The sequence below is a fragment of the Morus notabilis genome, unplaced genomic scaffold (assembly GCF_000414095.1).
Source record: "Morus notabilis unplaced genomic scaffold, ASM41409v2 Scaffold1800, whole genome shotgun sequence".
Classification (NCBI taxonomy): Eukaryota; Viridiplantae; Streptophyta; class Magnoliopsida; order Rosales; family Moraceae; genus Morus; species Morus notabilis.
In genome coordinates this window covers 118,556-136,309 of record NW_010367030.1, presented here as the reverse complement: position 1 = coordinate 136,309, position 17,754 = coordinate 118,556, and the positions used below count along the sequence as shown (strand labels likewise).

The following is a 17,754-nucleotide window of genomic DNA, read 5'->3' as shown; positions in this document are numbered from 1 at the left end:
TTGTAATCTTGTATAGACTTTGTAAGTTCATCAAATTTGTAATTCGTCCCACAATGATTGCACTCTTTTTTCCTTACCAAGTTTTTATCCCAATTGGGTTTTTCTTGGTAAGGTTTTTAATGAGGCAATCATGAATTACAAATTTAAAAATCAATGAAGAAGTAATTTTTTTTATATAGTTCGTTCGTGTTGTGTGTTCATTTCATATTTCAAATTGTAATATACACAATTACACATTGTAATTATACAAATACTTATTTCAACAACATAAAAATATAATATAAAAAAAAAAAAATTTCGGGCAGCCGGTCGGGCATCGGGCAGCCCGACCGGGCACGGGCAGGCTTCCTCTGCCCGAAGCCCGTCCATGGGAATTTTCGGGTCGGGTCGGGCAGCCCGAATTTTCGGGCAGATCGGGTTCGGTCATCGGGCAAAAATTTGGACTTTTCGGTAGTCACGGGCGACCCGTCCAAAGTTTCAGCACTGGCGCACATCATGGGACACAAGAGGCTCACAACGTAGGGGAATATATTCCCTGTGGTGACTAGTTTACTTGCTCTCCAAGTTTCCTATTACTAAAAGAATCAATGATGCGTATTCATTCTTATTACTAATTTGTTGACCTCTTCAATCCCATTACATTAATTTCCCATTACAATTTTCCGTTCAAGGGTTTGGTAAATTAATCTCCCCTATTGTTGCTCATAAAGGTTCCATGTGAACAGGAAGTCCCTCTATAAAGTTGGTGAGCGTTGAGCCTCCAACCTAAAAAACAAAAATTGCATGTTGAGATTTATAGAGAAAAATGATGGTATGGGAAGGCGATGACAATGGCAGCTGTTGGTGGTTAAGAAAAATAGACGGTGAAGGAGAAAAGTAGGACAAAAAAATTTTGTCACGAAAGGTAGGTGTTGATGGAAACTTTTGCATTTATCAAAAACAAACCCGTTGCTAAGAGTCGTCACCAAAAGTCTGTAGCGCCGACTAATTGCAACATCAGTGTCGAACTATATTTGAAAAATGATATGTCGTTTCTAAAAGTTCTATCGCTGGATTCTTATTCTTGAAGTGATGGTCACTCTAATTCAGGATCATGGAACTTTGAAATCATTTTGATAAGGTATACTCTCTTTAAAGACGTAATTCTTTTGATTATCTCAACCTATTTTTCTTTCTTTTTTTTTTTTTGTTATCTATATTTTTTTAATGTTTTTAGGGTTGTCTTTTTATTTTTATTATGTCATTTTCTTTAAACTTTTGTATTTTTTTTTCCTTATTTACTAAATAGAAATTGTAATAAGTGGTAGTTACTAGTCAAAACAAAAAAAAGTGGTAGTTACTAGAAACTATTAATTGTAGAACTAGTAGCAGTGCTTTACAAAAATGAGGTAAATAATATGGTTTTTAAAAACACAATTTAAAATTCCAAGAATGCACCCATAATCTTCTTTGCATGCATGTTTGTTCTCTCTACAATTATCATCACTTTCAGCCCTAGAAAAAGCTACTATGTTTTGCACCAGCTAGTTATAACTGCAGACCCTAGCTTTTATTATAAACATAGTTTTAGTAGAACGCAGCAAGGAAACTTTCAGTTAACCATATAATTTAGGGTTGGCAATCTACATCATGATTTTGGCCAAACCCAATTAAACTTCATGATTACCAATTAAAAACACCAACAAAATTCGCCTGGGCGGATCCTGCATAGTACCTCGAGCCACGCTGTAGAAATTCACTGATAACAGTAGTGTTATAGTAGTGGTCAAGTGGCAAAGTCTGCAAAATCTGGCCTGCGCCATTGATTCTTATTGCCGTGGGGACTATACTTGGTGCTCCTGGCCTCTGTACGCTCACTCCCACCAAGAAATCTCCAGAAGGTGTCCTCCTAATATTACGAGGCATTCCCTGAAAATTGGCCACAACTTCAGACGTAAAAGCTCTAGCCCCACGTAGCCAAAATCTTTGAGTTCTGTTAGCGATGGACTCGGCGAAAAGTAGGTACGTGCCATCGGAACTGATTGCAACACCGTTTGCCCCAGAAAGGCCCCTTAGTAGCAGCACTGTAACGTTTTTAGTTCTGTAATCATACTTGAGCAACCTTCCCGTTGAGTCATTGGCAGCAATTGCTTGTTGGATTTGGCTGCAATAAGTAAGAAAAAAAGTGTAACCCCACCATCGTATCAAAAGATAGAATTTGGGGACGCTATTATCCAAATTTTCGAAATAGAAACTCAAGTGTCAAAAGTTGAAAACTAAATAGTTTATTTTTCCTGCTCAGGAATATATATATATATCACAAACATATGTGCCTATTGATTTTATTTTACTTGTTAAATAATTGTCGAGATTATTATAGTGTGATATAATTAACCGTACGGTATTCTGGGGGTTCTACAAACGATGTTTTTCATCTCCTTTTTTTCTTTTTTCGTTTTTCTAAAGAACGTGTAAAAAGTTGTCTTTCTTAAAGCATATTTTAGTAGTATACTTCCCTAGTTTTGTTAAGTTAAAGAAAGAAAGAAAGAAAGAAAGAAGAATTACGTTTGCAAGAATCTTGAACTATAATCTGTAAAATAGACATCTCCAGTATGTTGATCAACACTCAAACCGTTTAAAAATCTGAGAGATATTCCTTCTGCAGTAGTGGCAAGTTGGGTTGCAAGTCCTCCATTTGGTCCAACCACACACAGCCCTGCAAAAGCATCGGCAATAAATAGCAAATTCCTCCGATGGAAGAATTCGATACCTAATGGCCTCCCACAAACAGGGCGTAAAGCTGGACTATTTGTTCCATCACACACTGCCTTTGACCTGAATATAAATAAGCTTAGATATTAGTCGCTGATTTGATCCAGGGACTTTTTTATTTTTGATTAGTGGCTAATTTATGAATTAATTAATTTATTATCCCATAAACATAAAATGAAAATTGGATTTTACAATTTAATGGTGGTAATCGCGTGTACTCCGCCGTATAATAACTTAAAATTGTACAAAATCGGATACAAAAAGAAAAAATGCAAAAATGTTCTCGTCATATAGTTGAAGTCCTTTTTAATTATATTTTCCATCTAATGGTAACGGTTTTGTAAAATTTTAAATTATTACACAATGAACACAATATCTTCCACTAAATATCGAAAGTCTATCCACAATGTTATCAGTGCTACGGATCAAATTGGCCATAAACTCAAATTGAAGGGCTAATTCAGAAACCAAATTACCTATATCATTGTTATCTAAAAAGTTTGGCTAAGTAAGAATAGCGCCAAGCAAATTTCTTCTAAAGTGTGCATGTATATATTAAGATAAATGTCAGGCATCGAGGATAGTACATACATAATATAATGTAACTTAGTGACAAAAATTTTATTTTGGTACCCCGTATTATGTTGAAATATCCGTTTAGTACCTTGTGTTTTTAATAATATGAAGTAGACACGTCGACGTTTTATAGAAAACCTTTTTTTTGGTATTTTATGGTCATTTTTTGAAATATCATTTTTACCCTCGTTAATCAAATAGAAACAAATAATTTAAAAAGAATTGAAAATATTTTTAAACATCTAAAAATTTAAAAAAAAAAAAAAAACTGAAAACCCCATTCCATAATTAAAATTAACTCTCTCTCTCTAAAAACTCTTTCTCTCTCTCTCTCTCTTCTCTCTCCATCCCAACAAACCCTCTCTATCTCTTCGGCGAGCCAATATCTGTCGAGCCCAACCCCACTCGACGTAATTCCTCCGCAAACACAGGGATACAAAACGCGTATTTCAATATAATACATGGTGCTAAAATAAAATTTTCCCACCAAAATGTATCAATAAACCTAGCTTTTTCTACAAATTACTATTAATTACGATATTGAATAAATATCTTTCTGACGAGGAGAACTCTTTCCATTTCCTTTTTCTTTTTTAATTTAATCATTCTAGATTTTTTTTTTTTTTGCTAAAAGAGATATGGGAGTTTTATATCTCTATAAAACGTGCAAACATAAATCAAACTGATCAAGGATCCTCGGCAACAATGAATACTAGAAGAGATGAAAGTCATTGCTTTAGATCGGAAAATATGCGCAATGTTGTTTCACATATTTACAGAGAAGGTAATCAAGTTGCTGACAAGCTAGCTACTCAAGCGATTCATCTGCAAGAACCAGAATGGTGGTGGACTGCGCCTTATTTTTCTACTTTTTTGATTTCTAGAGATATGCCAGGGCTCCCTTGTTATAGATTTTCTTAATATTCTGAGACTGAGTACTCTTATTCCTTTCTTGGTTTTTCCTATTGGGCTTTCCTTGAGAGGTTTTAATGAGGCTTAGTCTGCGCAGGATTCGTGCATAGGGTTAGTTTAGGCTTGACCTACTGCTGTTAGACCCTGCTGGATCTTCTAGATCTACAAATCAGTTTTTTGTCCTGGTTTAGGTTAGTGCCTTGCTAGTTACTGCTTCTCTGGGTTGTTTTCTTTTTTTCCCTTTTCTTTTGCTGACTCTTTGATTGTTTTTTCTCTCTTTTTTATTAATATTTGTGTTGGGGTTTGGTAAAGGACAATTTGTTCAGAGGGTGCCAACCTAGTTTGGATGTTTTGAGTAGTTTTGATATCAAGATTCCTCTCGTAATTTATTCCAAAAAAAAAAAAGAAAAAAAAAGATCGGAAAATATAATTGATGGTAGTATTAGTGCTGTGGCAATGGCATACTTTAGTGACGATGGAGGCATATAGTGCCAACTAGGGCATTACCTAGCTGGACCAAACTTTCTCCAATCAAATGATACCCTAAAACCTAAAGCTTCCCCAATCCATTACGAAAACGCTGATGTGGTTTAAATTTTCCTTAGAATATTGCTAAAATTAGATCATAGCAAAACAAAAAAAAAAAAAAAAAAAAAAAAAAAAAAAAAAAAAAAAAAACCTACCTATTCTGCGATGCAAAGGCAAAATCAACGAAACTTGATGTACGTTTGTCATATCTAACAATTCTACCATCAGAGATGCCTGTATACGGTCCTCTACCAAGGGCATCGAAATCTATAGGTTCAGGACCTACTGAAGTTGTTGGCAGATTAAGCTTCCGAAAGGTCGATATTTGTTGAGAAAGAACAATATAATTAGAGGGCACAGAAAGGAAGATGAGGAGAATGAGGAGCATGGTCACTGTTTCATTAAAGCCAAATTGTCTAAAATTGAATGAAGATGCATAACAATCTGCATCAGTTTTTATAGCCATTATAACTAATAGATTAATATTTATTTATTCGTGCTGATATTAAATATTTAATAAAGCCATTAATAATTGGCAAGGTCCTAATTAATGAAACTTTCTGTTTTTGAATAATAAATCATGTGGTACTCATCTATTTATTATGCTTTTTCTTTTTGTTGACTCTTTTTATTATTTTTATGATTCTTTCAGCTAGGCAAGGGAATTACCCTTTATTATTTGGCTTTTTTCATTGTTTTTTATCTAATTATTATAATATGAAGTCGATAAGGCATTAGTGGTAGTCAAGCATAACCTAAATCCTATACCACTACACAAAAGGGGACATTTAAAATGGTAAAAAAAAAAAAAAAAAAAAAAAAAAAAAAAAAAAAAAAAAAATTATTGTTAATTCTCCTGACAAAATTTGTACAACTAGCGCAGAGGATTAGACGACGATTTTTCAAAAAATTGTCGTTAAATATTATATCTTAGACGATAGTTTTCCTGAAAACCATCGTCTAATATGTGCGCAATTTGTGAAATTAAATTATCAAACCCTTAACCCAGACCCCCAAACACAAACTCGCGCCGCTCTCTCTCTTTTTCTCTCCCTTCATTGCGATTTCACCCAAACCACCGATCCTCCATCAAAAAACTCATCCCATTCCACCTTCTCCTTCTGTACCCAACCCTCTCCCTCTCTTTTTTGCTCTATCGACCTCCTTCTCTCTTTCATTTCTATCACGTCGCATTTCCACTATCGAAGTCCGCATGAACTTGGAACATTTCTCCTGCACCACCGTCAACGTCATTCCGGCCTTTCTCCTCCATCAACAACTTCCAAACAAGGCATCTAGAGGTATGATTTTAATGTTTTCTTCAATTTTTAGTTAGTTGATTATTAGATTAAATGTTCAAAGTTTATTAGACGACGGTTAAGTATAATTTAATTAGGTTAGATTATTAGATGACAGTTTTATTAGATTGTAGTTGTTTTAATTTGTATTATTCCAATATATAATGTTTGAAAAGTTTGAATATGAACTATTTTTAGTTTAGGATTACAAATTTGAAAGACTTGGTTGTGATTTAATTAATTTAGTGTTAGATAATTGAATGGCTTGGTTTAGAATTAAACGACGGTTTTTATTAGTTTATTTTTTAAAAATGTTATTATTAGCATTGCAAATTGTAATTGTCTCAATTTGTACTATTTGAATATATAATATTTAAATGTGATCTTAAAAATTTTAATATTAGTAATTTTTAATTTAGGTTTACAAAATTAAAGTAATTTGATTAGTTTAGGATTAGAGTAATTGTATTTAATTGTATACTTATTCTTAGAAACATGACGGGACCCGATTGGTTTGAGCAAGAAATTAATACCGCACAAGAATTATTCGAGGATGATGGCCCTTCCGACGGTGAAAATACATTTGGAATTAAAAATGTAATATATGTTTATGTTATATTTGTAATATTTTTTATGTTATATGAGTTGTGTTAAATGTGGCCAAAATGCTAATAAGACACAAGATTAATAGGTCAACTCGTGGGAAAAGAAATAAAATAGCATCAATTTTTTGGTGTATATTCCACATATGACGACGGTTTTCTGAAGAAGCCGTCGTTATACACCCATTTTTAACGACGGTTTCTTCAGAAACCGTCGTCTATTGTGCTCTGTAACCGTCCAATTTAACATTTTGGGAATATCTTAGAAGATGGTTTTTGATTTAAACTATCGTCTAATGTTTTATTTAACGATGGATAAAAACCGTCGTTGTATTTTACAGACATTTAATGATTTGCGATTAGACGACGGTTCTCCTCACTGTCATCTAATCTTTTAACGACAGTTATTAACGGTCATTAAATCCTAGATTTGTACTACCCAATTGCACCATGAGGTGTAGAGTTCAAATTCTCTATCATAAATAAGTTCATATATATATAGAGAGAGAGCATTGGCTGGATTGATTAATGAGATAAAGAGCAGAATCCTACTCTCCCACTTTCAAAATGTCTAGATTTTCTGATAATAATAAGGATAACATAATGACATTAATACTCGTTTTCGATTATAGTGACACTCGTAATTATTATGAACAAACAATAATAAACTTAAATGAACGGTGAATTGAATTGCCTGGTACTACGCGCTTCTTCATTTCGACTTGTTCTTCAGCATCTTCTTCAATTGCAATTGATTTTGTGAAATATGTGGCCTTTTATTGATATATATTAATTTGGCTGCAATCTTTTGTATTTGATTTTCACTCTGTTTATATTCTCTGATGGTGGAAATCAAAATGCTCAAGCTCCGAAAGGGATCAAATTGTCTAAAAATATTGATGATAACGTTTATGAGGATACAAAATTGGCTTCACACGAAAATGATAAAATCGATGAAACTCTTGAGATGAATAAGCTGAAATGCTGTTCTTACTTCAATGATAAGTTATGAAGATCCAAATATATTAAAGAGACACATAATCTTGAGGCAACAGAGACCATTAATGACCAAATGATCATTTTCTTTCTTCTTCTTTTTTTTTTTTTTTTTTTTGGAGGATAAATCATTTTCAATTAAGGGATCAAATTAGAGGCATTTCTTATTTCTTCTTCTAATGTGGTTATAGTTTATTATACATTAGGTGAATAAACAACACAATCTTGGGAGGAAACATAAGATAATGACAATATATATCCTTCTGAAATTTGAACATATAAAGTGGACAATGCTATCGATTGTGCGTTTCCTTCAAAAATCGTTTTCTTATTATATTCTTTATACGTTACAAGCCGCTTCGTGCTACTCACATTTTCAGTTGTATACTTTATTTGATCATCTATTTATTTGATAATTTGAGTAAGAGATTTGGAGTGAGATTTTCTTGTTAGTGGATGTCAACCTATAAGATGTGCATGCATAATTTAATATCATTTCTATCTTCTCTCACCGTTGAGTACTTAAAAAAAAAAAAAGAATGTATTGGCAATCAAAAATCAAATTATTGCTGATGACAAAGAGATGGAGATTGTAGCATTAGGTTCTTGAAATAAATTGACTAAACTTGAAATTTTGACAGGAAAAAAATGGACAACAATTCCATGAGAAAACAACCTTATAAAATAAAAATTCATGGCAGGAGGGGCTTTGAATCAAGAAAATGACTTTTTTCTCAATGATTGTTCCAAATGACTCCGACTTGTTCTTGATTCTGAAGTGGAGTTCATACAGCTTTGAGCAAATTTCAGGGAAAAAAAAAAATGCACGAAGGAAAGGAAGCTAAGGGTTGTTTTGTCTACAAACATGAGATCAATTCCTAAAGCCCTGGCCCACAAAATTCCCCAGATCGAGATGGTGCAACAAAGATATTTTTCTTATTTTTTATTTTTTTTATATAGAATGAAGCAAGAAACTAAGCAATTATTAGAGGATCATGTAACATCCCAACTAGTTTGGCACCTATTAATTTTTTGATCCTCCATCAGTCTCTCAACTAAAATATTATTAATAAGAATAAATAAAATTACAAAGAGTCATATGAAAGAATTCTCAAACGAGAATCATGAAAACAATTCAAAAAGTTCGTGTCTCAACTAAAATAGAATAGTTCGCCAGTTGGGTATATGGTTTTTCCTTAGTATTAAATCTAGGCTTTCATTTTCATAAAGATATTGTCATTCTATATTTTTGTTGAGTTTTGACTGATTTTGTTTCTTGATTGTGTCTTGGTCTACCAAACAGTTTTACAAAGATCATATGATTTTATTGTTATATGTTTGGGCTACCGAAGTGCGTTTTGAATATATATATGTATTAGTCTACCAATTATTTCATATGTATTTTTGTTTAGTTATGTGTTGGCGGTATCATTTTCATAAAGATAGTCTCATTTATAAAAGTATATTATCATTTGCTTTGATTATCTATCAAGCTATCCACCAGTTTCGTAAGGATATATTTTTGTTCTTCATACCATCAAGGGGTATAATCTTATTAATTTGGTATTTTAGTACAAAATATAACTATATAAAAATGTATTAATAAGCATCGTTATCCGAAAAAAAAAAGATAAAATAAAAAAGATATACTTCAAAAATTGAAAATTCTGCCATTAATTAACAGAGTATTTAAAAACCAAACAATGCCTTAAAGCGGTCTTTGTGTAATTATTTATTGGTAGATATGAAGTTTGTTGTAACTTGGCTTGATATACTTGACTCTAAACGATCTATAATAAAGGCATAAAATCAACAACAATGATATACCTAAACACTGCTACAACTTTTTTTCCAACTAATTCGGTTTGGGCGCCCACTAATACCATCATCAAACTAATTTGTTGGAATCCGCTAATAGATCATACGCCAATTATCTCGTCACTCAATTTGTTAATATAAAGTAAAATTACTAAATTCTGAGGAAAGAAAATATACATCCAGTCTAACTCAGCATTTATTTCTAAGTTAAAGCGGCACTAAGCACCATTACTAATAAAAAATAGACCTAAAAAACCCTAAAAACCTTTGAAAAGCGTAAAAAACCCTAAAAAACCCTAAAAACTATAAAGAGACCGAAAAAATCCAAAAAAACAATAAAAACACTAAAAACTCAAAAAACCTAAAAAAACCCTAAAATACCCTAAAAACCCTAAAAAACCCTAAAAACCTTTAAAAAGCCTAAAAACCAATAAAAATCACAAAAAGACCCTAAAAACCCATAAAAACACTAAAAACACTAAAACTAAAAAAAACCTAAAATACCCTGCGTAAAAAACCCTAAAAACCTTTAAAAAAACGTAAAAAAAAAACCCTATAAAAACCCTAAGAGAGCATAAAAACCCTAAAAGACCCAAAAAACACTAAAAACTCAAAACCTAAAATACCCTATAAAGCCTAAAAAACCCTAAAATACTAAAAAGCCTAAAAAACCATAAAAAACCATAAATAGACCCTAAAAACCCTAAAAACACAAAAAACTCAAAAAACCTAAAAAAATCCTATAATACCCTAAAAAGCCTAAAAAACCTTAAAAACCTTTAAAAAGCCTAAAAAACCCTAAAACCCCAAAAAAACCATAAAGAGACCCAAAAAACCCCAAAAAAAACACTAAAAACACTAAAAAGTCAAAAAACCTAAAAAAACCCTAAAATACCCTAAAAAGCCTAAAAAACCCTAAAAACCTTTAAAAACCCTAAAAAACCCTAAAAACCCTAAAAACCCATAAAACCCATTAAAAGACCCTAAAAACCCATAAATACACTAAAAACTCAAAAAACTCAAAAAACCTAAAAAAAAAACCCTAAAAAGCCTAAAAAACCCTAAAAACCTTTAAAAACCCTAAAAACCATAAAAGACCCTAAAAACGCATAAAAACACTAAAAATACTAAAAACTCAAAAAACCTAAAAGACCCTAAAAACCCTAAAAAACCCTAAAAAAACATAAAAGACCCTAAAAACACTAAAAGCACTAAAAACTAAAAAAACCTAAAAAAACCCTAAAAACCCTAGATCGTCAGTAAAAAAAATAGTTTAGACCCTTTCCACATACTCGTGGTCTCTAGAATTGCTCTATAGCCGAAAGGGCTAAGAGATATGAAGTGTACCACCATATCTTTTTTTCTCAGAAAAAAAAAAACCCATTATTTCAGTGCCATAGTCGTTGAAATTTATATAGTAATAATAGAATTATGTTATATATCACTATATATATTAATTGCTAGCCATCATTTATTTAATCACTAAGACTTTAGTAGTGGCTGTAGTTTTCAATTCTTACATGTATATATCATGTGTATACATGAAACAAACTAATATATATGGATGACCCTTTATTATATGCTCAAACGACCAAGAAAATCAGTCCTCAGAGTACCAACATAGAACTGCCTTTTACGCTGTTGGAAGTCAGAAATATTTGTATCCCCATAAAACTGGCTGAGATCCACAGTCCGAAGAATGTTACCGGTTGAATTGATTTTTATTCCGGTCGGAATATTCGTTATTGTACCAGAAGATGCATTTTGTGTTTGAATGTTAACAGCCACCCAAAATTCTCCTAGTGAGGTCCTCTTAATGTTTATAGGCCTTCCCTGGAAAGTGATCAAAACTTCCGACGTGAAAGCTTTGGGACCTGTCAGCAAAACTTCTTGATTCGGTTTGCGGTGAATTCGGAGACGAGGACGAAAGATCCGTCCGAACTTATTGAAGTTCCTCCGGCTCCTGAAAGTCCACTTAGCAAAGCTGTAACTTGTTGGGTGTTGTTATCATATTTTAACAATCTTCCCGTAGCATCACCAGTGTCAATTGCCTCTTGGATTTCGCTGTAATTAAAAATATTATCATTATATGTACGTGGAAGAATGCTAAATACAGACTCTGTTTCGAGACTCTCTTACAGATGCTAGTCTAGTCTGTACGTGGAAGAATATTAATAATCAACGCATTTAGCAGTTTTCAATTTTTTTTTATGCCAGTTTTTTTTCTTTTTTGTGTCTTTCTCTTCGTTATGCAAGACCAACGTATGAAATGATAGATTTGCTAAGTGTTCTATATTTTACTTTATTTATGGTAATTTTGCTGATCAATATGTGTGTGTGTATATATAGTAATCTATTTTAAGTTTTCTACGATTTTTTATTTAGTTTCCGGTTATACGTATTTGATAATAATTACTAGATATAGATGTGCAGCATGTAGGGTAATGAGATAAGAAGAGAAATGGCAATCTTGTAAGTAATATTAAAAAAGTGACTTTTTATTAGATGAGTTTGATTGAGAAATATGAGATGACACTTAAGAGACTAGCAACTGTAAAAGAGTTTGAAACTGAGCCTGTATTTAGCACTCCCTATATACGTGATCTAAAGTAGTTCAGAATATTATACAGTATTCTTTGAATAATTCAAGGAAAAAAAATACTATTGAGTAAGAAATATCCATGTTATAGCATATAATATATATTGCTAGGATCATATCGCCATTTCTTTTTTCCTTTTTTTGTTAATAATATATATTTATGATGTTACATTAATTAGTAACTACATGATATATTTATAATGTAATAAACCCCTCCATAATTCAAATAAGAAAATAGATCATTATTGATAGAGATAAAAGCCTAAATAAACATAATGAAATAAAAATAGTTTTTTTTTTAATTTTTTCCCAAATAATAAGGTAATATGCAAAATATATTGTAGCCAGCATTGATCAGTACTTTTCTGGCATTGCAATAATGCCAATAATTAGTCCACTTTAATTATCTTTGATTATATTTCTAATATCTTGTCCTACTAACCTTGAGGTATAATCAAAAATATATATAATTAGTTGAGGAATATATATATAACGTACCTTAGTGAATACTGGGAACTAGCATCTGTGAAGTAAACATTTCCAGTTAATTGGTCAACATCCAAACCGGTAGGTAATTTAAAGGGCACTCCTTCTGCACCACTAGCAATTTTTGTTGCAACCCTTTCATTAGGAGCAACCACAAGGAAGCCTTGGTAAGCATCTGCAATGAAAAGCTGCTTTGTCCGAAGGTAGAACCCTATACCTAATGGTCTCCCACAAGTAGGTTCCAGATCGGGTCTATTGTTTCCAATTCCATCGCATACTTCCTTTGATCTGATGTGCATGATGTTCAATATATATATATATATATATATACACACACACACACACACACACACACACACACACACACACACACATATACACACATATTATACAGTATTTATACACATAAAAAATGTATCAAAGTTCGATAATTTAAAAAAACAAAAAAAAACTATAATAATATAGTGATTATAATTTATCCGAAAAAAACATGTCAATTATGCATCAGTACTTCTTTCACTGGCTTTCTCTTATAAATCTCATTGCAAAAGCGTAATCGAAGAGGTTATGCATACAACCAAATCAAAGTTGAAGACGTGGAGTATGTCAATTGGCCACCGAGACAATTGCAAGTTGCGTTTTTGAAGGAGATATCGTGGATTAAGCTTCGGATGTGGAATTTCGGAGCAAATTTATGATTTCGTTAGTTGTAACTGGAATTCGAAATTTAAGTCATAATTTTGTTGGTGTGGTCACATCAGTAGTTGGTTCTTGGCCACATTAAAGAACCATATTATTATTTTGTTAGAGTAAAGTTAAGGACACTAACTTTAATTTTAACTTTTGTGTATAAACTGATGTAGTGTTTGAGTTGTCATCTTTTTATTAGTAAATGCAATGTCTTTTATTAATTGACATGACTATGTTTTAACCACTCTCCGCTATAAAAATGACAACTCACATGCTACATCAATTAGTATACAAAAATTGAAATCTAAATTAGTGTCCCTAGTATTATTCTATTCTTAATTTATTATTTATGCATAATCTGACTTTTATGGTTGACATGCTAATAATTTTTCTCTACTAGTGTGTCTTTCGTGAAACTTACAAGCTTAATAGTATGTCAGGTTTAACAAGTGGTCTGACTTTAATTTATCTTAAAAATAAAATTATTTCATATATAAATAGGTATAATTTAAAATTTAGCCCCGCAAAGAATAGTCGTTGTCTTACTTTGCTCCCTTACAACTTAAAAGGACATAAATTAACGTCCAAACTTTTTACAAGTTGCATTAACTTTTGTACTAATATCATTGAAACACAATTTTTACCATTATTAATCATATGGGTCACATGTGGGTCACATGACTGCTTGATAAATACTAATGTCTTAAATTTAAACAAAATAGACTTTACAATTTTTAAATGTTTATAAAAAAATTGTAAATTTTTTTCAGTCTTTCTAATGCCACCATTTTTTTCAGTCTTTCTAAAAAATTATTTAATGAAATTGGTTAATTACAGCTTATTAATGGTTAATTAGTGATAAACCACCAAATCAAAGAAATACACCATACACCAAGTCAATTAATGATAAATAGGTTTATTATTGATTTACCATAGTTTATTGCTGATAAACATTCATTTTCGTAATCTTACAAAAATTCGGTCATATACTAAAAATATCTCAAAAAATGATCATTTTTGGCCATATCGTAAATTAAATAGTGAAAAACAAAAGTTTACCGGTTTGGTACGGTGAAGGCATAATCTATGAATCCATTTGCTCCATCATATTTTATAATTCTACCGTCAGAAATACCCGTATAATAGGGTTCTTCTTCATATTTTGTGTCAAACGTTAAGGATTCTGGACCCACTGAAGTTGATGGCAAATCCACCTTTGTAAAAGTAAACACAGGTTGGGACGATATAAATTATCATATTGTAAATGCTTCAGAAGTTTAGTAAGACATAATATAATCTTCACAATTACTATTTATAGACAAGCAATTAGATTTCTTATTTGCAATATCTTTGAACACATACCAAATAAAAGCTGCTAGAGTTATTAATGATTGAAGATTATTTGGGGTGAGAATTTATTTCACTATCCCCAGCCGTCGGTATTAATTTTAATCCAATGGTAGACTTTTCTACACGTTAAAAAATGCATGCGCTTTAACCAAGCTTGCCCCTAATTCTCTTCTATTTAATTGCAAGGAAAGGGTTTAATTGTCAACATATGAACAGTAAGGTCGTTTTGCTAAAATTAAAAGAAACTAAAGAGTTTAGAGATCAATAGTGCTAATTACTCTTTCTTTTTTTTTTCTTTTTTTTTTTTTTAAAAAAAGGTCTGATTGTTGTCTTTAGCTCAGGGAGTTTTTGGTTCTGTAATCCTCGTATCTTTGAAGTACTTTCTGAAAAGAAAGAAAAAAAAAAAAAAACGCTAGTAAAGTTTCAAAAGGACAATATATATAAATATAAATATAAATATAAATATATATATATGTAGTGTCCATTTTACACGACACGTATATATTCTTTATTATATCTGTGCCCAAAAATGGATAATGAAAGTTATTTACTGTTTATAATATAATTTACTAAAAGTTGGACATACTCATTAAATTAGAAAATATTATATCTGTTTCTACAAGCATAGACGAGTGCACTTAACTCCACCTAAAGATATAATACTGACACATTTATATTTTCTCTTGTAAAATAGATTCGACATTGATATATTTTAATTATTAAGTGAAGGTAAATTATAATTTTTCTTGTAAAATAGGAGTCCAATTAATTTTTTTATAGAGATAAAAACTAAAACTAAAAAAAAAAAGAAAAAGTCAATAAGACCAAAATATTCAGGTGGCTCCGCCACTGCCAGCTGCCAGGGTTATCTCCCAGAAAATCAACTACTAAATTGTACACACTTAAAAGCATTTCGTGCTTATATTCGTAGTTGGGTCAGGATTTGATTTTAATAGGGTACAAACATAAGGAAAAACTTTATAATTGAAAAATAATGATGATGATTAAAAAAAAAAAAAAAAAAAAAACTTCTAGTTTTATATGTTATCTAATTAGCAAAAAAATTTTTAAAAAAATGCGAATATAAATGGAAAAAGGAAAGAAGATTAGGCAAAAATAGTTTAGAAGTTAATTGGGACACAAGTTAATTAAAAACTTATATAAATCCGAAGAGGCAAACTTTTTTAGAATGAGGCAGTTGCCCCCACAAGCAACTATGTATTTCCAACTACCAAAAAAAGAAAAAAAAAACTATGTAATTCCTTGCATGTGTGCTTGAAAGAGCTATATATTCAGCTTTGTGTTTGACATTTAATGACGGTTTTCTCGCAAAAATCGTCGTTAAATGTGCTCTGTAACGAAGACAAAACAGGGAGCTTTTTCCATTTCTCATAGGCGGCCTATCATGTGTATTATTAATTTGGCCTAACTTATTACGCATTCCAAGGATTGTTTGGCAAGAAATTATAATATCATCAATATAGTAAATTATTCGTCAAGAAATTACAAATGACAACTCACAAAATATAAAAACATGGAGGGAGAACTGCAGAATTTGTATAATTTTTGTGGAATATGAATCGGACTGTAATTCAAAAGTAATTAGAGGCATGGACGGAGCTAGCTTATATCTGGTGGGGGCTTAAGCCCCATTCAATTTATTTTTTTTGTTAAGAAAACATATAAATAAATATTTATATTATACTCATACATATAACCCTCGCTAAACATTAAAAATTAAATCTTATGATTTTTATTATTATTTAATTATGAAGCTCTATTAATAAAAATTTCTGACTAGTAGGGCAAGTGCTATGTTATAGATGGTAGATTGTAGGCAGTGCAAGGTGGCATGATTATGAAGTTCAATGACAAAGCTGGCTGTATTATGATATATAGGATAGAAACCAAACCCTAGTGGAGAAAATCAAATCTTGTGCCACGTCAACAGCCAACTTTTGGAGATGATAGTCGATTAATTTTCTCACAAAATTTTGTGGACATTACATGACGATTTTGTTCACTTTGTTGACTATTTCGATACTTTCCTTAATTTCGTCTCGAAAGTTTCTTGTCCTCATGGATTTTAATCTGTTTGAGATTTTCTCATTCAGCATTAGCGTTTTGAGTACTATATACAGTTTACAGTTTACAGTATGAACGTTTAGTTTATAAATTTAGAATTATAATTCAAAATTATTATTGATTTACGTGTGTTTTTTTTAGAAAAAATACTGTAACGAATTACGAACCATGATTCGATTCTGAGCACGAATCCACCAACCAAGCGCATGTATTGTATATATTTTTTATTAATATTCCTATTGTTGTTGGATTCGTGCCCATGATTCCTATTGTTAATTAAAATAGTGTAGTGATTTGTAACTTTTTCTAAGGACAAAATCTGGACTTTTTAGACATCGATATAGACAATACATATGTTATTGTATTGATGAGAAGAACTTGTACCGGAGGAGGAAGGCGTTGTGCAAAAAGTCGAATATGTGTTTCTTTAATTTGGAGCTCGATTTCCATGCACTTGTAGAGTTAATTATTTCCCCATCTTTTCATTAATTCGAATAATAATTTAATCTTTTTGCCGCAGTCTTTTCTCTTAAAAAAATGAATTTCACTTCACATTTTACACCCGAACCCTATGAAAAGAACATCCTATTACAATTAGACGTCAATCAAAAAGAGTGTAAGAACACATATTTTCCTTGCTTTTGAAAAGAAAAAAAATGATTAATTAGTAGTTACGTACTTGTTTTAGTTTAATAAGAATATCATCTTTATAAAAAAAAAAAATTACGCACACATGTCACAATAAGGATGCACACTGATACTAAGATGTACATTATTTCTCGTCGGAAAAAATTTTGAAATAGGCCAAGCATAAATCTCCCATAATTGAACAAGAATGTGATTAACATAAGCTTCATAGTATATATTTTTAATAAATATTCCTATTGTTGTTGTTGTTATTATTATTATTGTTATTATTATTGTTATTATTATTATTATTATTATTATTATTGTTATTATTATTGTTATTATTATTGTTATCATTATTATTATTATTATTATTATTATTATTATTATTATTATTATTATTATTATCATCATCATTATTATTATTATTATCATT

General features: G+C 31.1%; 2 protein-coding genes across 2 annotated transcripts; both read right to left on the bottom strand.

The window, feature by feature from the left end:
• Positions 1-1,662: 1,662 nt before the first annotated feature.
• LOC21387823 (protein STRICTOSIDINE SYNTHASE-LIKE 12) lies at positions 1,663-5,233 on the bottom strand. Its single transcript, XM_010111779.1, has 3 exons — positions 4,923-5,233; positions 2,545-2,814; positions 1,663-2,143 (listed from the first exon to the last, which is right to left on the bottom strand). Exons 1-3 carry the CDS (start codon positions 5,231-5,233, stop codon positions 1,663-1,665), a joined length of 1,062 nt encoding a protein of 353 aa, XP_010110081.1.
• A 6,125-nt stretch (positions 5,234-11,358) lies between these two features.
• On the bottom strand, positions 11,359-12,865 carry LOC21387822 (protein STRICTOSIDINE SYNTHASE-LIKE 12). Its single transcript, XM_024174561.1, has 2 exons — positions 12,579-12,865; positions 11,359-11,545 (listed from the first exon to the last, which is right to left on the bottom strand). Exons 1-2 carry the CDS (start codon positions 12,863-12,865, stop codon positions 11,359-11,361), a joined length of 474 nt encoding a protein of 157 aa, XP_024030329.1.
• Positions 12,866-17,754: the final 4,889 nt, after the last annotated feature.

What these genes read in the sequence shown, in the direction of transcription:
- LOC21387823 (XM_010111779.1), bottom strand. Translation starts at nt 5,233, where the DNA reads ATGGCTATAAAAACTGATGCAGATTGTTATGCATCTTCATTCAATTTT. An exon ending in GCCTTTGCATCGCAGAATAG is followed by an intron (nt 2,815 to 4,922) that starts GTAGGTTTTTTT and finishes ATTTATATTCAG; the next exon opens with GTCAAAGGCAGTGTGTGATG. An exon ending in AGTTCAAGATTCTTGCAAAC is followed by an intron (nt 2,144 to 2,544) that starts GTAATTCTTCTT and finishes TACTTATTGCAG; the next exon opens with CCAAATCCAACAAGCAATTG.
- LOC21387822 (XM_024174561.1), bottom strand. Translation starts at nt 12,865, where the DNA reads ATGCACATCAGATCAAAGGAAGTATGCGATGGAATTGGAAACAATAGA. An exon ending in AGTTCCCAGTATTCACTAAG is followed by an intron (nt 11,546 to 12,578) that starts GTACGTTATATA and finishes TTTTAATTACAG; the next exon opens with CGAAATCCAAGAGGCAATTG.